The sequence below is a fragment of the Cicer arietinum genome, chromosome 4 (assembly GCF_000331145.2).
Source record: "Cicer arietinum cultivar CDC Frontier isolate Library 1 chromosome 4, Cicar.CDCFrontier_v2.0, whole genome shotgun sequence".
Taxonomy (NCBI): Eukaryota; Viridiplantae; Streptophyta; class Magnoliopsida; order Fabales; family Fabaceae; genus Cicer; species Cicer arietinum.
In genome coordinates, this window is record NC_021163.2 from 54,405,708 (window position 1) to 54,429,533 (window position 23,826).

General features: G+C 26.8%; 1 protein-coding gene across 2 annotated transcripts; it reads right to left on the reverse strand.

Annotated features, from left to right (window-relative positions):
- Window positions 1-12,419: 12,419 nt before the first annotated feature.
- On the reverse strand, window positions 12,420-14,976 carry LOC101512283 (alcohol acyl transferase 1 allele RGb-like). 2 transcript variants are annotated; one of them, XM_012719653.3, is made up of 3 exons: window positions 14,453-14,976; window positions 12,953-13,489; window positions 12,420-12,789 (listed from the first exon to the last, which is right to left on the reverse strand). In XM_012719653.3, exons 1-3 carry the CDS (start codon window positions 14,879-14,881, stop codon window positions 12,730-12,732), a joined length of 1,026 nt encoding a protein of 341 aa, XP_012575107.1. In that variant the 5' UTR covers window positions 14,882-14,976; the 3' UTR covers window positions 12,420-12,729. The 2 variants fall into 2 exon arrangements, with proteins under 2 accessions (XP_012575107.1, XP_004513916.1); XM_004513859.4 differs by having other exon boundaries at window positions 12,420-13,489.
- Window positions 14,977-23,826: the final 8,850 nt, after the last annotated feature.

Below are 23,826 nucleotides of genomic sequence, written 5' to 3' on the forward strand. Positions count from 1 at the left end.
GAAAGAGAGGGAGAGAGAGAGAGAGAGAGAGAGAGAGAGAGAGAGAGAGAGCAATTTGTAAATAAATAAAAAACACGAGACCGACATATTTAGCTACTATATAATTCATGTGGTCACTATTATTATTATAAGAAGAAGACAAATACTTTAAATTTTAGTTATAATTATAAGTAAAAGTTTTAGTTTTGAAATATTTCATGTTATTATTTTATAATATACTATTAATTCAATTGAAATGTATTTAATGTTGAAAATTGAGTATTTGATATTAAAAATTGACAATTTAATAAATTTGTTTTATATTTTAAATAAAATTTAATAAATTTATTGTATATAATTAACTAAATGTCTTAATATGTGTGAAAGTAATTTTTTTTTTTGGATCTTATAGATTTTTTTTATAATAGTGATCGAAAAGAATTAATCTAATAGTGTTGAAATGGTAAACATATTTTTTCTCTTAATCAAAGATCATGAATTCAAACTCACTTAAAAAATACAATAATATTAAATATTTTGAGAAAGTATTTTATTGTCCATTATAGATTTATAGTCATACCCTACTCATCGGAATATCACACACACACACACACATATATATATATATATATATATGTTGGAAAGGAAAAAGGAAAGAAAAGGAAAAGAAAATTGAAGAAAGAAAAGGAAAGGAAAATCACGGAACTTTTCTTCCTCTCGATGTCTCGCGACTATTCATTCTTCCTTCTCCCTTCGTTTTCGTTTGCTTCCTTTTGCTTCAAGAAAATGAACCCAAAGCATGGTGGGTGAGAAAGCAAGGATTTATTAGCTTCATTCTTCTTCTCGGATTCGAAAACGAATGAAAACGGTGTTGGTGATTTCAAAACAGTCAAACACAAACCTCCACATTTCTTCTAGATCTAAGATTTATTTCGCGAAGAGATAGAAGGGAAAGTTGTTCATTTTCCCGCTACGGAGCTAGTGAACCAACTTTGAAAGCGACGACGCGAGCAGAGATTTTATCGCGGTACCGTAATCACTCGTTAAAGCTACCGTTAAGGTAATGGCTCCTTCCAAATTTTTAGCTTGCATATAGGATGATGTATTTGTGGATATGGAATTTTGTGAAATGGATGTATGATTTGGTAGAAAAAGAATTTAATTCATTTATGTGTGGTTGTGAGGAAATTTAATTTGATGTGTTTGAGGTGTGGTTTGTGAAAATAATTTGACATGAGTGATGTTTGAATTTTGTGGAAATTATGGGTGACTGATGATTGAGCTTGGTGTGGTTTTTGTGGAATTTGAATTGATCGAATTTAATGAGAATTGGGAATTAAATTTGATGTGCGGTGGTAGAAAATAAATGTTTGAGTATGCTTTGTGTGAATTTGAAAATCATTAGTGTTAAATGAGTATTAAAAATGGGGAATCTTTTAATATCTGCATTTACTTAATGATTGTTGTGGAAAGAGTCAGAGTATGCTCATGCATTTCATAGTACATGGTGATCGCGATGGTACCATGGTGATAGTGGTGACCGTGATGGGCCACGAGATGATGCCATGGGATTTGTTGGTTCATCTTATCCTTGCGGGGATTATCGGGTCGTGCAGATCTGTGAGAGATTGCACTCTAGAATGTGCTGATCTGTGAGCGATTGCACTCTAGAATGTGCTGATCTATGAGCGATTGCACTCTAGAATGTGTTGATCTGTGAGCGATTGCACTCTAGAAAGCAGTGTAAGGCCTGTGATAGGTGACACTTTAGTAAATCCTGCGGGCCTGTGATGGGTGGCACCTTGGTAATTAGTACAAGGCATGTGATATGCGGTACAATTACAATTTACGCCCCTTCGAGGAGGGTTTTGGTTTGGAAATTCTGAAATTCATGCATTTTTGCATATACGCATTGCATTAGGGTGTTTGGCACGCGAGTCGTGTTTGATAATTCTATGATGATTGCGTGTGTATACTCAATTGTTGTTGTGATTGTGCCTTAATTGCTAAGTGTGATTGTTTTGGATTTGTTGTAAGTGTTAATTGATTGCGAAACCTTTTCGAAACGTTTCGAAACTGAATTCTGCTGTTTTCTGCAGCTGTATTCGAATACAATGAGGTTGTAGTCGAATACAAACATCTTGTTTTTGCTATTGACTTTTGAATTGCATCTGTATTCGGCTACAAGGATGCTGTAGTCGAATACAGTTATGCTGATTTTGCTACTGACTTGCAAAACAACAATGTATTCGAATACGAAGATGTTGTAATCGAATACGACAGTGAAGTTTTATTAAAAACTTCATTTTTCAACTTGTTTTATGCATGTTTGACATATGAAAACCCTTTCAAGGAGTATATACTAAGATGAAAGGTTATTTTGTGCATTTAAAATTTAAATGCTAAATGATATTTGTTAATTTCGATTCGTGACCTTTACAATTATTGTGGAAATTTGGGATTTGTCCTCATATGAGAATCATGATTGTCCTACCGAGTAGTACTCTAGAGATGGACACGTAGTTAGACATATCTGACTTGTGATGTGTCAGAAGGATCTTGCGGGGCGCGTGGAGATCACCCGGATTGTATAGTTATTTTGAATCATGATCAGATTAGATGGTTGTATAGGGGATAAATGTATTTCTTTAGTGTATGTATTTATTTCAATTTGGAAGATTGTACCTATACCTCATATTGCCAGCTAAACTTTTATTTTGATGGGTCCATGTACCACTTTTTGACGTGACGTGGGGGAGTTAAAATTCTTGGGGCAATGCTTTTGTACAGGTGTCTACCGAGAATACCTCAGGGGTATGAGCTATGTCTGATAAGTCTCATAGCCCAGGTGTATTTTTTTGTTTAAATACTTTGGATTTTTGTTTCAAAAACTATTTAAGTTGCTTGTAAACATTTGTTGACTTTTGTCGTTATGTTACGAATTAAATATTTTATCCGAATGTATTTATGTCTTCCTTTATTTATGGAATTCAATTTTTGTTTGTTTTACAGAAAAAACGGGATGTTACAATTGAAATTCTTTGTTTTTATGAATTTGTTTTGGAAAAAAAAAAATACACTCGCGCTGTTAAAAATCGGGATGTTACAATACTATTAACATGATTTCAAAACTCACCTCCTTCGTTGTTTGTGTTTGACTGGCTTGGCGCTGCGTTTGCAAAATCCCAGCAGTTGTTACAGGTTAATGAGTCTTGAAGTTCAAGTTTGGGAGAAACCCCGCTCTAATAGGTGATATCGGGAATTTAGAGTTGTAATTTATATTTTAGTTATGTAATTACAAATGACTTTTTATATGAAAACCTTAGTACTAGTAAGTTTTTGGAATTAAAATAAGAATTTATAGTTAAATCAAGTTCATTTCGATTAAATTGTTTTAATTGAGTAATAAAGTTTGAATTGTTCCATGTGTACTTTGAGAAACGTGATATTTTAAATTAATTACAAAAGTTTTTATTTTCTTGAAAACATATTTTCTTTATCTACTGCAAATTTTACTTAAAAAAATCTAGTATAAATTATTATATATATCATTTTAGAATTTAAGGTGTCACACATAGACTCCTATATAATGATATAATGATGTATTATGTATTTGCAATTATTAATTATACCTTACTTACAAGAGATACTGCATTTTAATTAAAAATAGTTATAATTTCTTTCTGATGGAAAAGTAGTAATAGTTTGTCACATGATTTGAAATATGAAAGAGTAGCTTAAGTCTTAAAAACCTAAATTTTAGTCATAATATTTTTTTTCTATAGATATTGGTATCCATATTAAGAGTTTTTTAAATTACTTAGGCCGGATATCATGAGTAAATCGATATATAGTATTTAACTTAACAATATCAACGTTTGTCAATTAAATTGAACTTTACCGATTTAATCATAAGAATAATTATGCATTAATATATTTTATATGAATTACATTTAGATATTAGAATAATATTAAAGATTTTAAAAAATTATACGCATAAATATTTTTAATTTATTTATTTTTTCTTTCAACAATAATTGACTTATTTACCAAAAAAAATCGTCACAAAATTAGTATTTTCTCATTAATAATATTTGTGTCGTTAATGTATTCCATTTTTTGATGTACTAACTACTAATGGAAGGTACCATAATTTTTATTAATTAAATTTTCGTAAAATTAACACAACTATTAAATGTTAATTTTTATGTCAAATAAAGTTAAATGTTAATTTTCTTTTTTTGAAAACAAATGTTAATATTTATAAATTAATAGATTTGACATCTTATCTAAATTCAATATAAAATTTTACCATTGTATATGTGTGAATTTTAAATAATATTTTCCACTCCATAAAAATACAAATTTACTAAATTGCTCAACTTTTACTAGTATTGTATTTCCTATATGATATTTTTTTTTTTTTTGCTAAGCTAGTTTTTTTTTTCTTCTGAATATATTTGCCTAGCTATAGTATCAGTTGACAAAGAAAAAGAGACGTAAAAAGAATGAAGTTGCTATGCTAGTTAGTAACCCAAGTAATGCTATAGTTTATTAGAGAGATTTAAAATAGCTCATTTTTCTATATTAGGTTAGTTGAATTGAACGAGAAACAAAGGCATTCATTTCCATCGTTTGTTTTATTTCTAACCAACAATTAAGAACTAATCACCTTAAATTTTTTCATAAAATAAAGAAAAACAATTAAGGAATAATAGTTACTCACATTGTAACTAATTAAGGTACCCACATTGTAGGCGGTGCACCTTGCATGCCTGATGCTCCCTAATTTAAGCATATGTATAATCTGTCAAAGGGAAAAAAATTCTTTTACACATTCTTTATTTTATCTTTTTAGAATTTTTTTACTTTTTATTTTGTAAATTTTTAAATTTAAATCTGGAGCTTACAAGGTTTGAAACTAAGGACTTGAATTTAATTTCAATTACTTTACCACCAAACTAAGTTGTTTGCAAATTTATTAGATGTATTATATTAATTGAATTTCTTTGTTGAAAATAAACTATGAATATTGAATTATTGGATCATCGAAATTCCAACTTTTAAGTCATAGTTAGTAAATTTAATTAGTTTATATTGGACCGTTGGATCATTGAAATTAGAATCTAACCTAATTAAACAAACAATAACTTAGAATTTCCAATTTTCATATTACGACGGTTTAATCTTAACTAATTAGAAATTATCATTTGGATTATCCAACATTTAGATCTAACCTAATTACAATAAAAACTATTTAGAAATTCTAACTTAGATTATTCAACTGTTCAATCTTAACTAATTTGATAGACTATGACTTAGAAATTTTAATTGCTACGATCCAACAGTTAAATCTTAATTATATAAACTAAATATTGTTGAGAAAAAAATCTCAAATCAAGTGTTTTGAAGATAAACAAATGAATTAATTAATCTCTAATCATGATTCTGATTGTGTTGTTATTTAACTTGTGTTCTTGAGTGAATTATTCAAGATAGGTGATCAAGTACACTCATACAATAATCAATGATCACATCATTGATTATAAGAATTAGTTAAGGCATGATTTAAATCAAAGTAAATTATGCCTTAACTAAATTGAAAATTGATTACAAAATCATTATGGGAAAATCAAGATCATTTTATAACAATATGATTTTTGGTTTATAAGAATATCACCAGGAAAATCAAGATCATTCTAGTTAAAGCAGTATCATTTTGGTTTATAAGAATATTAGTATGGGCAAATTAAGATCATTATGATTTATAACAGTATCATTCTGGTTTATCAATATCATTCTAGATAATCCATTGTAAGGATGGAAGTAAAATGAATAATTTCTCAAAATCCAAATCTTAAGATAAACTAATATAAAGACTAATCAAAACAATGATCAAGCCCAAAAGTCTAGCTAAAGGCCCAAAGAAGCAAAACTACATCAAGAATAATAACCAAATTAATCTTCATATTGATGAGCTATGAGAAAGTACATTTAGAACACCAAGGATGAAAAGACATTGTTGTTGCACCTTTAGCAGAAACCTCAACATGCCTTTGAGACAAAGGAACTGAAATCAGACAATTGCTTAATCCTCAGTCACATTCATACAAACAAAAAACCAAGAAAATTTTAGTTGCAAAGGAAGAATGTTCTAGATTAAATAGAACACATGTCTATTAATTATTACTCTGAACAGATGTCTCTCTTAAGGATCAGTAACGACTATAATGAGCTTTTTATATCCTTCATCATGTGTATAAATGGAACATCAAGGTGAATACTTTTGCAAGAGTTTTTAGTGCAACCAATTCATTACTAAAGCAATCTTACTCAAGCAAACAAAACTCTAAAATCAATAAAAAGCTTTAGTTCTCTTATACTATATTCAATGATCTCTTTATTGAGTTATTACTGATAATCAATCTCAAACAAGTGTTGAGTAGATTCTGATCCTACAATATTCAATCACAATTCCATTTAAAACTCAAGTCTATTTCTTAAGATAGTTTGAGTGAACTGTAAAAATTCTTTTTATGATTAAAAGGTAACTATAAAAATCATTTCAAGGTTGAAAGGTGAATGATGTAACTGGTCAAGGAAGATTGTGTGAAAGCAAGAACATTCTTGTGTGAAGAAATTTGTGAAAAAACTCACAGATTGTGAGGACGGGACGTAATCCACCTTGGATGAATCAGGATACATCATTGTGTGATTATCTTATCCCTATCCATATCCTTTATCATTTATGTCTCACTATCACAAATAACGTAGAAATAGGTGATGAATGTGACATGGCTAAAAAGTATGAGATACATTACAAAGTCATCATGAAGGCACAAGACATGTCAAAGAAATAGGAATTGATATTGGTGTATGAAAGTTTGAACTATTTGAGATGAATGAAGGAGAAACCATTGATGAAATGTTTTTAAGATTTACAATCATAGTGAATGAAATGGGCTCTCTTGGTAATGCATTCTCAGTCATAGATAGAGTGAGAAAAATTATGAGATGTCTCCCCCCTCATATGGAGACCAATGATCATAGCCATAAGTCAATCCAAGAATCTTGAGACACTGGAATTGGAAAAACTCATTATAACTTTAAGAGCACATGAAGTACTGCTGCAAGAGGATAAACAAAAAAGGAAGACAAAATAATAGCTTTAAAAGCCTCACAAAATCTTCAGAAAAGCTCTTCTTCACAACAAGATGAAAGAGAAGACTCAAAATAAATTGATCAAGAAGAAATTGACGAAGAAGATAGTTCTTTTTATAAGGAATATTTAAAGAATGATGAGAATAATATATTAGATCAAAAAAAGTTTTCCTAGCAAAAGGGAACACTCTAAAATAAAAATAAATAAGAGTCGAATTACATGTTATGGGTGCAACAAACTAAGACATTACAAAACAAAACATCCTTTAAACAAAAGGCACCAACATGTTTTTTATTTAACAAAAAATCCATGATGGTCACTCGAGATGATTCTAAAGAATCAAACAAAAAAGAAAATAAGAAAGTCAACATGTGCCTAATGGGAATATCAAGAAACGATGAGATAATCAATTATGAATTATATCCTTTATGTGAACAAATGAAAAAAAAAATTGTAATTTGTGAAATGACTCAAATTTTCTTGCTTATAAATGTGGCTCATTAAAAGAACAAGTGTGCAAAGAAAAAGAAGAAGAAAAAAAGAAAGAAAAAAAAGCCCAAGTAAGGAATTATTAACTAAAAAAAATTATTAAAAGTTTACAGGAGTCTCATTTTAAAAGATCTGAAGCATCTGAACGTCAAGAAAGTTCTACAATTCAAAAGAAAAATGTTATGCTTAAAACTAAAATTGAGTATCTTAAAAATGATTTGTCAAATTTTATTAAATCCACTGAAATTTTTGAAAGTATTATGGAATCTCAGGTAGGAATGTTTGATAAATTTGGATCCAGTGTTGACAAAACTCAAAAGCAAAAACTCTATGAAAAATTTTTTGAACCAGAAAGAAAAGAAGATAAATGCAAAACAAAATATTCTTATTGCAATAAAATTGGACATCATGATTCTACATGTTATTTCAAAAAAGGGATGAAAAATTCAAATCAAGACGACCTCTCAAAAAGGAAGAACATTATGGTATCATGTCATGACCTTCTCCAAAAGCAATAAGAAAATGTTCTTATTGTTCAAAGATTGGTCATATTGAATCAAACTGCTACCTTAAGAAAAAATATAGTGTTAACGAAAAATCTAACCCTCAAGGACCCTAGACCATATGAGTACCTAAGAGTCTATTAATATCAAATGCAGGTTGATATCAAAAGTTAAAAAAAAAAGCCATGGTACTTGGATATTTGCTGTTTGAGACATACAAAAGAGATAAACAATGTTTTGTTTCCTTTGTCAAAAAGGATGGAGGATTTTTAACTTTTGGTAATAATAATCAGACAAAAATCAAAGGTAAATGTATTATAGATAAAGAAAACTCTACAAAAATAGCATATATTCAATATGTTAGAGGTTTAAAACATAATCTTCTAAGCATTAGTCAATTGTGTTTCAATTGTTTAAAAGTTATCTTTAAACCAAAAATATGTGAAGTCAAGCAAGCATCTTCTAGAAAAATTCTTTTATCTGGATCACGAAAGAAAAATCTATAAATTTTATATCTTGAAGAATTTCACAGTGAATCACGTTTTATGTCCATAAACAAAGATAAATGGATATGGCACAAATGAACTGGGCATGTTAGCATGAAAACAATTTCAAAACTACCCAAACTTAATCTTGTTAAAGGTCTTCCAAAATTATGTTTTGACAACGATAAAGTATGAGAAGCTTGTGCTAAAGGAAAACAAGTCAAGAGTAATTTTCATTCAAAAGATTTTGTTTCAACTCAAAAACCTCTTGAATTACTTCACATTGATCTATTTTGTCCTATCAAAACTACAAGTTTAAGAGGAAAGAGATATAGCTTTGTTATTGTTGATGATTTCACATGTTATACATGAGTACTTTTCTCAAAACAAAAGTTGATTCTTTTGATGCCTTTCAAACTTTTTGTAAAAAAGTTCAAAATAAAAAAAGCTCTAACATAATTTATGTAAGAAGTGATCATGGAGGAGAATTTATAAATGCATCTTTTAAAAGCTTTTTTTTTTATTTATGAAAATGACATTTCTTATAATCTCTCTTGTGCAAGAACTCCTTAACAAAATGGAGTTTTTGAAAGTAAGAATAGAACATTATAAGAAATGGCAAGAACATTTTTGGAAGAATCAAATATTGAGAAATATTTTTGGGCTGAAACAATCAACACTTCTTGATACATTTTATATCGTGTATCAATAAGAAAAATTATCAACAAAACACCTTATGAGAAAAACATAAAGGCAAATATCTCATACTTTCATGTTTTTCGTTGCTATTGTTATATCTTAAATGACAAAGACAATCTACGAAAGTTTTATTCTAAATTAGACAAAGCCATTTTCTTAGGTTATTCCACTGATTCCAAAGGTTATCACATACATAATCGAAGAACAAAATTTGTGGAGGTAAATATGCATGTGTTATTTGATGAATTTGATGATCTTGATATATAAGAGATAGCTAATGAAGAAAAAGAACAATCTGAGAAACAACATAAAATCGTTCATCAGAAACACAAAATTTGTTAATCAATCTCAATTTCAAACTCCTCCACGAAGCTTGAAAATCATAGGAGATCATCGACAAAATCAAATCAAGAATGTCTTTAAAAAATTACAATAGCAACAACATGGAAATAATCTCTCAAATAGAACCAAAATCAATCAAAGAAGTCATAGTTGATAACTCATGGGTTGAGCAATTCAAAAAGAACTTCTCCAATTTAAAAAAAAAAATCAAGTTTGGACTCTTATCCCAAATCCAGAAAATCAAATTATTGGCACAAGATGAATATTTAGAAACAAACTAGACGAAGAAGAAAAAGTTATAAGGAATAAAACAAGATTGGTGCCTCAAGGGTATAATCAACAAGAAGGTATTGATTATGATGAAACTTCCACTCTAGTTGTAAGGTTAGAAGCTATCAGAATCCTTCTTGCATATGCATCTCACAAACTTATTAATTTTTTTCAAATAGATGTTAAAAGTGCGCTTTTAAATGATTTTCTAAATAAACAAGTATATGTTCATCACCCTCCTGGTTTGAAAAATCAAAAGAAACCAAACCATGTCTTTAAACTTACTAAAGCATTGCATGGACTAAAACAAGCCATTAGAACCTGATATAAAAGATTAAGTTTCTTCTTAATCAAAAAAGGTTTATCTAGAGGCAAAATTGATACTACACTTTTTAGAAAATTTTATCAAAATGATTTGCTAATTGTTCAAGTATATGTTGACGACACCATCTTTTGATCAACAAAGGAAAAAATGCATGAGGAATTTTTAAATTTCATGCAAAGTGAATTTGAAATGAATATGATGGAAGAATTGATATATTTTCTTAGCATGCAAATCAAACAATATGAAAATGGAATCTTTATATGTCAAGAAAAATATATCAAAGATCTTTTAAAGAAATACAAAATGAATGAAGCTAAAACATTGAAAACTCCCATGCATCCATCTTCAAGTTTGGACAAAGATGAACAAGGAAAATTCATTTCTGAAAAGGAATACGGAGGAAAGGTAGGTTCATTACTATACTTAACTGCAAGTATGCAAGATATTGGTTGTGTAGTAAGATTATGTGCCAGATATTGCTATTTTTTTGGATTCTAGATACGAAATAGAGTTGCATGAATATTATTATGTTCAGTTGGATGGGAATGATGCTAATTACCAAGTCAAGTCAATCAGACAATTGTGTTATAATTTACTTTATTAATATCAATTGAAAATCAATAATGATTCTAGTAGTAATTTTCAAATGTTGGATGCTCACATTAGTAATGTTGAGGGTGATGGTTTAGAAGACTATGATTTGTATGTCAGGGAAAAAAAAGGGCTAGAACTTCATTTGTCAAAATAGAGTCGAATGTTTATTTGGAGGAGGAAATTTTATCAAGAAGTCCAGATTTTAATTTTTTTGTGGTGGAAGTTAAATGGTGTTAAGTATCCAAAACTAAATCTATTGCAAATGATGTATTGACAATTTATGTTTCTACTATAGCTTATGAATTTGCATTTAGTACTAGCGGACATATCTTCGAAGCCGACTTTAGAGGTCTTGATGTGTGCTAGAAGTTGGTTATCGAGTGTTGAGAAGACATGTATTTCTTTTAATTTATTCATTAAAATTTGAATATCTTTGAAATAGCTAATAATTTTGTATAAGTTAAATCATCATTGTTTATATTGTACTATATTGATAAAGTGAAAAATGAAAATGCTATTTTACTCAATGAAATGGAGTCTGACGATAAATGTATTCTATTCTCTACATTCTTTGATTTAAAATTGTCATGTTAAAAATTAATATTTAACTTTTATAAGTTAATATAAGTGAATTGTTGATCAGTGGTGTTGCTTCAATTTTTAACTTCCGCCTTCAAAATGAAGATTAAGATTATGATGATCGTTAGAACATACTTATTTGGAACTTTTTTGTTTTGATGATTTGGAAGTTTTTGTTGTTTTGATGGATTAGTTCCTTTGTTGATTTGGAACTTTTGTTCAAACTGATATTTTCACTTCTAAAGAGTTTGAAGATTATGAAAATATTGTGATTTGTAGGAAATTTAAAGTAATTTTGAGATAATGTAACTTTATTATTTTGATTATTGGAATTTTAGAACTTGGGTAGAACGGTACTATTTAGTCTAATTATTAATTTTAATTTGATACTATGAATAAATAAATTAAAAAACAAATGTCACTTTTATATATATATATATATATATATATATATAAGGTATCAGTTGGATGGGACAGGGAACTCCGTCCTTGTTGGATGAGGATGCTAAAAAGTAATCCTCTAAGTGCAGGGACGGGGACAAGGGTGGTATTTGAATTGCGGGTGCGAGATTGGTAATGTTTAAAATCGTATCCACTCAGCCCCATTACCTAAAATTGACTTTAAATTGAGTTTTTGAATTAAAATACTTTTGTCCATTTATCAAAAAAATAAGACTCTTCTTTATGCTTGAGTGAGCCCAAAACCAATTTTCATGTTGACCAATTTGAAATTGTTTTTCCTCCCATCAAATAAAGGTGTTCCACTATGGAAAAGTTTTAGTACTCTTTTTATCATTTTCTTTCCTTTCCTTTTTATAAAACAAATTAGAGTATTAAAAGAATGAATATAGCACAGAGACGACATATATTTCACTAAATATTAATTATAATTTAATTTAAAATAAAACATTCAATAGATAAATATTTTTTTTTTTTTGGAAAAGGAGTTCAAATATGTTAATCCACATTCAGAATTGCATTATTCAATGGTGTAATGCACTAAAATGTAAACATTTGATTACATATATTATAAAATTAATTCACATGTTCGTCCTTAAAATTATTTTTCTTAAGAGTTTTCAATTTTCATAAAAATACAAAGAAATTATAATTATGATTTTATTTTTGAGATACTAAATTATTAACGTTTATTAACCACACCATAATCTTATTCATCTTGTTCCCAACTCTCTATCTCCGTCATATAGTGATGATATTTGTCCACCGAATTCTTGGGATGTTGAATAGTAACTCTAACTGCATTAGGATCTCCAATTACAGGAAAAATTAAGAGACCATATGTCACATCAAAAATGTCCACATGAAAAGGCTTCCCTTCTCCAAAATCCAGATCTTGAATCCCTAATTTATTTAATTGTGATACAAAAAGGTTAGTGGATTCATTGACAATTAAGCTTTTTTCCTTCAACAAATCAATCGTTGACATAATATACTCTTCATCATCCACATAACTCTTGGCTTGTTGTACACACTTTATACAGTAATCTAGATTATTAAAACTCACCAAATCCTTCACTGTGCTTTCAGCGGAAACGAGAACAAACGCATTCCCATAAAATCCTTTTGGAAGTTTCAATTTCTTTCTAATATTTGCAGTGAAACAAATATTCACAATATGTGTAGGAGACATGTTCAAAGATTTTGTAATCGAGCGCCATGTGTGTGCTACTATCACTTCAAAGTCTGTGACGTACTTGAACAATGACGTTGTACATTGTTTCCTTAAGCGAAGTATCTCGTTGGCTCCAAAGGTGATTGATGTATGGACATTTGTCTGAGTTAGCAACCACATGAGAAAGTTTCGTTCAGGATTAGTGTCTTCCGGTTCTTTGATGTATACTGGGTGAGGGAATTTTATTTGTGGAGGTTCTCGAGTTTTCAATATTTCTCGATTATGATAAGGTTTAATTGTCAAATTACTATTGGAATTTTTGGTAAGATAGGCCCAATCATTTAAAAATTGTGATTTACCAGTGCCATCCCACAAAACATGATTTAACGATATGTACAAGATCATTCCTCCGCAACTAAGCTTTGTTACCTGAGAAAAATTAAATTATTAAAAATGCTTAAATAACATACACACAAAGTCAAACTACTCATGTCTTTATAAAAAACTTGCTTTTATCTTTTGATGTTTGAAAAATAGTTTTTAATATAATATTAAACAAAGTTGCTTTGAAGAAATAAATTAAAAAAAATTTGTGTTTTTAAATGATCTAGTTGAAAAAACTGCTCTACTTTTTTATTAAGAGCGGTCTAAGTAGTTAAAAAAATATCTTTCAATAATAAACTAGTTAAAGAAGAATATATATTTTATTAATACCGCACATTTTAATAATCTACTTTTGTAAAAATTTAAGAGAAAAAATTATAATACACTTATATAAATTGTATATAAGATAAATATTTATTATTGATTAATTAACTATCACTCATCAATTAGATAAATGATGTGTTTTATTAATACTGTACTGTGATTTTTCAATATTTTCTACACGAACATATGAACTAAATTATAATGCTCATAAACAAAATTAGTCAGAATACGATTTTCACTAATAAAACACATCATATGCATGAACATAAACATCTAAAACCACCACCCCAACGCATGTAATATGCATCCCATGTTTCAAAACTGCTATTTATCTTATTTGGAGCGGATTTGAGCAAATTTATGAAATGACTAAAAGTAAAAAACATTTAAATAATAAAAATAGAATAACATATAATAATTTTACCAAAACCAAATTTCCTCAGTTACATTACCGGAATCAAAAACATAATAAACCAAAATAAGTTATACATACATTCAATTATATCTCATTTTATCAACACTTGATTATATATTTTAAAAAGTAATACTATTTGATGGTTCTAGTGTATATATTATGTTTTTATAGTTGATTCTTCAATACGTTAATTAACATACATATGATATATCAATAATCAAAGTCATAAAATCAAATGACTATGTGTTAGGGGATTCACATGCTCTAACCTGAATTAGAAGAAGAGGAGTATCTAAAAAAAATTTAGTATTCCCCTTGCACTTAAGTTTCTTAAATGACTTATGTTGTGTCATGCAAGGAAGGAGTAATTCTTCAGCAGTGATATCCATGGAAGCCTCAGCAAACAAAACACCTTCTCCATTGCAATCCACCACCAACTTGTTCTCATCCTCACTGCTTGTCCTCAACCTCCCAGCTACAGGGTAGTAATCCACCAAAACTCTTGATAGAGAAGATTTTAAAGTATCTACCTCTACAGATTTCTTGAAGATATAAACATAATGCATGTAAAGCCTGACGTACATTAGGTCATCAAGATTAGAGAGATAGAGGGAGTGATTTGGTGTTGGTGCACATGGGGTGATTGTAACTGGTGGCTTATAATTGTAACAATCTGGAAGATCAATGGATTTTGACATTTTTCTTTCTTGTGTATGTGTGTTAATTACTTTACAATAACTTATAATAATGATAATGAAAATGCAACTGTTAGAGAAAGAAATACCCTTCTATTTATAGATGACAATCAGAATAGATCTATTCTGATTCTCATTTATAAATAGAAGGATATTTCTTTCTAGAAGAAGTGGTAGTTAACTATGAATCTATTAACTACTCCCTCAGAATTACTTATTTAATCATCAATTCATTCATATTAAAAAAATTTATTAATGAAAGAAAAAAAGTATAATTTTTTGTTAAATTATCTTTGTTATAAGTAATATAAATTAAAAGGTATAATTTTAAAAGAATTTATTTCTACATACAGTTATTTTATTGTAGGACGGAGAGAGTATTTATTGCTTATTGTAGCGGAGAGAGTATTTTTTTTTTTTTCTCTCCAAGTACATTTGCATTTGGCTAGCTAATTTTTAGTTGACAAAGAAAAAGAGACGTAAAAAAAATGCAGTTGCTATGCTAGTTAGTAACCCAATTAATGCTATACTTTATTAGAGAGCTTTAAATCACCTTACATTTTTCCATAAAAGGATAGAAAAACATTTAAGGATTAATAGTTACTCACATTGTAACTAATTAAGGTACCCACATTGTAGGTGGTGCACCTTAAGCATGCCTGATGCTCCCTAATTTAAGCATATGTATAATATGTCAAGGGGAAATAAATTCTTTCATACATTCTTAATTTTATCTTTTTAGAATTTTTCTACTTTTTATTTTGTAAATTTTTAAATTTAAATCTGGAGCTTACAAGGTTTGAAACTAAGGACTTGAATTTAATTTCAATTACTTTACCACCAAACTAAGTTGTTTGCAAATTTATTAGATGTATTATATTAATTGAATTTCTTTGTTGAAAATCAACTATGAATATTGAATTCATGGATCATCGAAATTCCAAATTTTAAGTCATAGTTAGTTAATTTAATTAGTTTATATTGGACTGTTGGATCATTAAAATTAGAATCTATCCTAATTAAACAAACAATAACTTAGAAATTCCAATTTTCTTATTACGATAATTTAATCTTAACTAATTAGAAATTATCATTTGAACTATCCAACATTTAGATCTAACCTAATTACAATAAAAACTATTTAAAAATTTTAACTTAGATTATTCAATTGTTCAATCTTAACTAATTAGATAGACTATGACTTAGAAATTTTAATTGCTAAGATCCAACTGTTAAATCTTAAATAAATAAACTAAATATTATTGAGAAAAAATCTCAAATCAAGTGTTTTGAAGATAAACAAACGAAATCTCTAATCATGATTCTGATTGTGTTGTTATTTAACTTTTGTTTTTGATCAAGTACACTCATACATCAATCAATGATCACATCATTGATTATAAGAATTAGTTAAGGCATGATTTAAATCAAAGTAAATCATGCCTTAACTAAACTAAAAATTGGTTACAAAATCATTATGGGCAAATCAAGAGCATTTTGATTTATAACAATAAACTGAAAATTGATTACAAAATCATTATGGGCAAATCAAGGTCATTTTGATTTATAACAATATCATTTTTGGTTTATAAAAATATCAGTAAAGGCAAATTAATCGTTTATAAAAATATCATTTTTACTAATTTTAAAAATATCAGTATGGGCAAATCAAGGTCATTTTGATTTATAACTATATGTAAATTATAGTTGCCGTAGAAACTTAGATATCGTAAGAATCAAACAGTATTGATAGACATATTAAGTGAAACTGTCACAATGAAATATGTAATTAATTTTTTTAATATTTTTTATATTATTGTTAATACAAAATAATTATTTTAAAAATTTTACTAAGAAAATAGTTTACTAAATATCTAATTGTTTTCTCACTACGCCAAAAATGATATAATTCGAGTAGTTACAATTATGCTAATTGCTAATTGTCTTTCTTCTTAAATTATGATTTCGGTTAGTAGTTACAATTTTTCACATAGTTCGAGTTAGTAGTTTGTTTCTTGACTCAAATGTAATAGTAGCTTAATCTTAAAAACCTAAAATTTAGTCATAAGAGTTTTTTTTCCGTATAGATATTGGCATCCATATTAGTAGTTTCTTTTAGTATTTAGGGCTGAATGTCATATGGATATTAGTATATAATATTTAATCTAACAATATTAGTATTTGTCAATTGAATTAGACCTTATCAAGTTAATTATAAAAATAATTATGCATTAATATATTTTATATGAATTATATTTAGATATAGGAATAAAATTAAAGATTTAAAAGAATTATACGTATAAATATTTTTAGTTATTCATTTTTTCTTTCAACAATAAATGACCTATTTAAAAAAAAATATCCCTCACAAAATTAATATTTTCCAATTAATAATATTTGTGTCATCAATGTGTTTAATTTTTCGATGTACAAATGTCTGGAACAGAATTTTCATTAATTAATTTTTTGTAAAATTTGGCACAACTATTATATGTTAATTTTTATGTCAAAAAAAATTAAATGTTAATTTTTTGTGAAAGTGAAATGTTAATATTTGTAAATTAATATATTTCAAATCTTCTATAAATTCAAACTCAAAATTTTATAAATGTATATGTGTGAATTTTAAGTGATATTTTCCACTACATGACAAAATAAATTCACTAAATTGCTAAATTGTTGCTAGTATTGTATTTCCTATATGGTTTTTTTTTTTTTGCTAAGCTAGTTTATTTTTTTTCCTGAATACATTTGGCTAGCTAATTTTAGTTGACAAAGAAAAAGAGACGTAAAAAAAATGCAGTTGATATGCTAGTTAGTAACCCAATTAATGCTATACTTTATTAAAAAGCTTTAAAATAGCCCATTTTTCTATATATATTAGGTTAGTTGAATTGAACGAGAAACAAAGGAATTCATCTTCATCGTTTGTTTTATTTTTAACCAACAATTAAGAACTAATCACCTTAAATTTTTTCATAAAATAAAGAAGGAATAATAGTTACTCACATTGTAACTAATTAAGGTACCCAAATTGTAACTAATTAAGCTACCAAACTAATTTATTTATTTATTTATATATGTTGTTTGCAAATTTAATAGATATATTATATTAATTGATTTGTTTTTTGAAAATCAACTATAAATATTAAATTAATAAATCATCGAAATTCAAATTTCTAAGTCACATTTAGTCCAATTAATTTTTATTGAATAGTTATAACATCCAAATAAGAATGTAACATAAATAAACAAACAATAACTTAGAAATTTCAATTTTCATAATTCGATGATTTAATCTTAAACAATTAAACTAATTATGACTTAAAAACTATAATTTTGATTGTCCAATACATAGATCTAACCTAATTATAATAAAAATTACTTAGAAGTTTCAATCTTAACTAATTATATTGACTATAACTTAGAAATTTTAATTGATATGATCCAGCCGTTGAATCTTAATTAAATAAACTAAACAACTTACAAATTCTAATGTCTATGATCTAAAAGTTCAATCTTAACTACTTAAACTGATTGAGACTTAGAAATTATAATTTAAATAATCCAACTATTCAGTCTAATTAGGTTAGATTGAATTACTTGACCATCAAAATTAGAATTTCTAAATACTTGTTTGTGTAATTTGGATAGATTGAACTATTGGATTATCGAAATTAAGATTTCATAATCATAATCAGTCTAATTAGTAAAGATAGAACCGTAGAATTATCGAAATCAAAATTTATAACTCAATTTGTGTAATTAGGTTAGATTAAGTCGTTGGATCGTCAAAATTAGAATTTATAAATCATTGTTTGTGTAATTATGTTAGATTGAACCGTTAGTTTTTGAAAATTAAAATTTTTAGATCTTACTTAGTCTAATTAGTTAAGATTTAACTGATGAGCATCAAACATAAAACATTCAATTTCTTTTGATCCAACGATTCAATCTATCCTAATTACACTTGCAATTACTTTAAAATTATAATTTCGATAATTTAATGGTTCAATCATAACTAAATAAACTACCAATAACTTATAAATTGAAATTCTGATGATCTAACGATTTAAATTTAACCTTATTACACTAACAATGACTTGGAAATTCTAATTTTGATGATCCAACAATTTAATATAATTTATTTAGACTAACAATGACTTATAAATTCTAATTTTGATGATCAAGCAGTTCAATCAAACCTATATATACTAGCTATGCCTTAGAAATTCTAATTTTGATGTTCAAACAATTTAATCTAACCTAATTAGACTATCTATTACTTAGAAATTATTATTTCAATGATCCAACAATTAAATCTTAATTATTTAGATTCATTATGATCTAGAAATTGTAATTTCAACGATCCAATAGTTCAATTTTAACTAATTAGGCTAACAACAACTTAAATATTCTAATTTTGACGATTCAATAGTTCAATTTTATCAAATTAGAGTAATAATGATTTATATATTCTAATTTTAATATTCCAAATAGTTCAAAATAAACTAATTATACTAATTATGAATTAGAAATTTTAATTTCGATAATCCAACGATTCAATATTAACCAATTAAATTAACTATATTTTTTTTATTTTATGTTTTAACGGTGTTTTAAGATTAATTTGTATATTGTGTTTAGTGAAAAAGGAATTTGTGCGCTTATGTGTTATGATCTCAAGTATAGATTCTCTTATATGTGATTATGGTTTATTTACTTTACAATCTGTACTTAACGCAGTAGCAGATCCAGGAGTCGAGTTAGGATGATTCAAATTTTAATTCTATTTGTAAAAACGTTGAGAATCGTTTCTACACCGTAATATTACCAATAATTTACGAGGAGTCGAATATGTAATTTAATTGAATTATGGACAGTCCTAGGGAACTCAAGAATTAAAAGGATCTGGCTAGTTAATAGGAATATATATGACATCCTAGGGAAGGTTCTCAACGAGTTTCATTAGGCACATGTCACATCAACATGTTCTAAACGATAAAATGCATACTCATATTGTTCCGCAATATCCAACATCAAAAAGGTGAAGTTCCACCTAGTTTGTACATCAAGTGTTACCATTGCTTTATAAAATTTCAAAAAGGTGATGAATCTTGTTGTGGTTGTGGAGCAAATTGATTAGAAGCTTCTTGTACTCGTTCCATTTATCTCAAATCTATGCAATAATATAGTTAGAAAAATTCAAAGGTAAAAAGAAAAGTAAGAGAAAACAGTTAGAATTGCTACTTGTTCCACCACATTACTTTTGTCATTACACATAACCCATCAACCATTTTAATTTACTAAGCTACCATAATTTTTTAATAGTAGTATTTCATTTGTTTATAGTTAGCATACTTACTATTTTTAAATAAAATACTAAAAAAAAGTGTTTTATAGATTTAAATGTAAAAAATTTAAACTAAATTCATCATAAGCTTTTGCATAAGCATCATTTTTGCTCATAAATAGTATTTAACTCAAATGAATAGTATTTAACTAAAAAAATTTGTATTTAACAAATGGAAAAAATTTAAACTAAATTTATTATAAACATAACTATAAGCTTTTCGTTCATACTTTTATTATGTAAAACTATAACAAAATATAACATTTAAATAAATATTATTTAACTCAAATATTAAATTGCTCTTTTGAAAGAGACAATTCAAAAATTAGATACGAATTTTATGAATAAGGATATACAAGATTATAAGGCCAAAATAAATTAAATGCTAAACTGCGCGAAAAATTAGTATTTAAACTAGACGCATGAACACCTTCAATCATTATTCATATAAAAATCAATTATTTATAATATTTTATTATAACTAATTTGTATAAAAATCATAACCGTTGTGAGCACCTGAAAAAAGAAAAGTAATGAAACCCTATTGGACTGCTGAGAAATAAAATTAAAAAAAAAAAAGAATATATATAGCTAGTTACTGGATCGGATCGACGTGTTCAAATTGTTAAACCCATTACTCAAACCAAATATAAACAGGTTTCAACGGGTTGAGTTGGGTCGGCCCCGAAAGTAACCAGGTACGAATGTCTCAAATTCAAACTTGAAACGTGATATTAAACATAACTATATCAACAACAAAAATTTATTAAGAAATGTTTATATTCAAAAATGGAAGTAATATTTGCATTACTATCAAGTCCATATGTTCTCCTTTTAGTAATATTCTGTTTTTTTTAAGATATAATATGATATTTTCTCAGTTGAAAAATAATTGTCGCATTTTTAAAATTATTTGTTTTAAAAAGATTGTCACTTATAATTTTGAATATAACATTTTTCTTCAATTATATTTTTTAACTAATAGAATATATATAAATCTAAACTTATTTAACTCAATATTTATTATAATGGCAATATATCAATTAGTGATAATAACAAATAAATAATTTTTTTTTAATAATAAATATTGTGACACGCAAAAAAAATATAACTTTTGCATTTTGAAAAAAAAAATATATATATATATATATATATATAATTTTTTAGCATGTGATATATAAAACGGATTTGTTAAATATATTCATGTAAAATTTGTTATCTTAAATAGCGAAATTTTAAGGTACATTTTTCCCTGTCCAATAAGATTGTGTACAGAGAAACTGTCATAACTAAATATGTAAATTATAGTTGCAATATAAAAATGTAGAAACTTAGATATCGTAAGAATTGATCAGTATTGTAATTCATTTTTTCAATATTTTTTATATTATTGTTAATATAGAATAATTATTTTAAAAATTTTACTAAAAAAATAGTTTGCTAAATTGCAAATTGTTTCTTGTCTTTCTTCTTGCATTATGATTTCGGTGATGATATTTTGAATTTAGTACCGCATTTTATTTTTACTTTTTAGTATAAAAATTTAGTGATAATTAGACTTAGACTCCTTAATGATGTATTATTTATTTGAAATTACCAATTAAACCTTACTTACAAGAGAGTACTGCATTTTAATTACAAATAAGATTATAAATTTCTTTCTGATGGAAAATTAGTTATAATTTGTCACTAAATTCAAATTGTTAAAATGCGTGAATTTTAAGTAATATTTTTTACTCCATAAAAATTCAAATTCACTAAATTGTTAAATTGTTTTTAGTATTGTATTTCCCATATGGATTTTGTTTGCTAAACTATTTTTTTTTTTCTGAATATATTTGCCTAGCTAGTTGTAGTTGCCAAATAAAAAGAGATTTTTTTGCTATGCTAGTTACTTACCCAATTAATGCTATACTTTATTAGAGAGCTTTAAAAAAGCTCATTTTTCTATATGAGGTTAGTTGAATTGAACGAGAAACAAAGGCATTCATCTCTATCGTTTGTTTTATTTCTAACCAACAATTAAGAACTAATCCCCTTAAATTTTTTCGTAAAAAAACGAAAAACAATTAAGGAATAATAGTTACCCACATTGTAACTAATTAAGGTACCCACATTATAACTAAGTTAGGTAACAAAACTAAGTTGTTTATTTCTATATGTTGTTTGCAAATTTAATAGATATAATCTATTAATTGATTTTTTTTTTTTTTGAAAGTATACTATAAATATTGAATTAATGGATCATCAAAATTCAAATTTTTAAGTCCTAATTTATTCAATTAGTTTATATTGAACCGTTAGATCATTGAAATTAAAACCTAACCTAATTCAACAAACAATAACATAGAAATTCTAATTTTCACAATATGACGGTTTAATGTTAATTAATTAAACTAATTTTGACTTGGAAATTATCATTTTAATTATCCAACATTTAGATCTAACCTAATTACAATAAAAATCACTTAGAAATTCTAACTTAGATTATTAAACTATTCAATCTTAACTAATTAAATTGACTATGACTTAGAAATTTTAATTGTCACTATTCAATAGTTAAATCTTAATTAAATAAACTAATTATTATTGAGACAAAATCCCAAATCAAGTATTTTGAAGATAAACAAAAAAATTAATTAATCTCTAATCTTGATTTTGGTTGTGTTGCTATTTAACTTGTGTTCTTGAGTGAATTATTCAAGATATGTGATCAAGTATACTCATACAACAATCAATGATTACACTATGATATAAATCAAAGTAAATCATGTCTTAAATGAACTGGAAGTCAATACCAACATCATCATGATTTATAACATTATCATTTTGGTTTATAAGAATATCAGTCTGGATAAATCAAGATAATTCTAGTTTATAATAGTATCATTCTAGTTTATAAGAATATCAACCTGGACAAATTAAGATCATTCTAAATGATTCGTTCTATGGACAAGAGTAAAATGAATCATTTCCCAAAAACCAAAACATAAGATAAATGAATATCAAGCTCGAAAGTCTAGCTAAAGGGACAAAGAAGTAAAACGACATCAAGAACAAAAACCATATCAATCTCAATATTTATGTGATTGTGTTTTGAATATAATATATTATTATACAACTGATTAGTATTGGCATGCTTATTTCTCTTATTTCAATATTCACTGTGATTTTGTCTATTTAATTGGATGCAGCGTGAAATACCAATTTAATTATGACATGTTATGTAAAAATGTTTTCTTGCTTTAATATGATTACGTTTGTTGATTATTAATTTTGTGTCGTACGAATTTTTTTATCTTTTTATATTCCTTGGATGTAGTTCTTTATAAAAGAGAATCAATAACTCAAGTTATTAAGACTAGCTAGAAATAGTACGACAACAGTTTTGTTGGGATATTTTAGAAACATGGTTCTTTGAAATTCAACCCAAGATAGTTGTACCGAGTGCCGATTGAACTTGGTAAAGATAGACATCCGAAATTTGGTGAATGTTAAAGGAGTTGTTAGTCGAATAATTGAGAAAAAGAAATTAGATTGATAATAATAATAATAATAATAATAATAATAATAATAATAATAATAATAATAATAA

Coding starts and splice junctions, on each gene's coding strand:
- LOC101512283 (XM_004513859.4), bottom strand. CDS start 14,881: ATGTCAAAATCCATTGATCTTCCAGATTGTTACAATTATAAGCCACCA. Junction 13,490..14,452: donor CTCCTCTTCTTCTAATTCAG/GTTAGAGCATGT, acceptor AATTTTTCTCAG/GTAACAAAGCTTAGTTGCGG.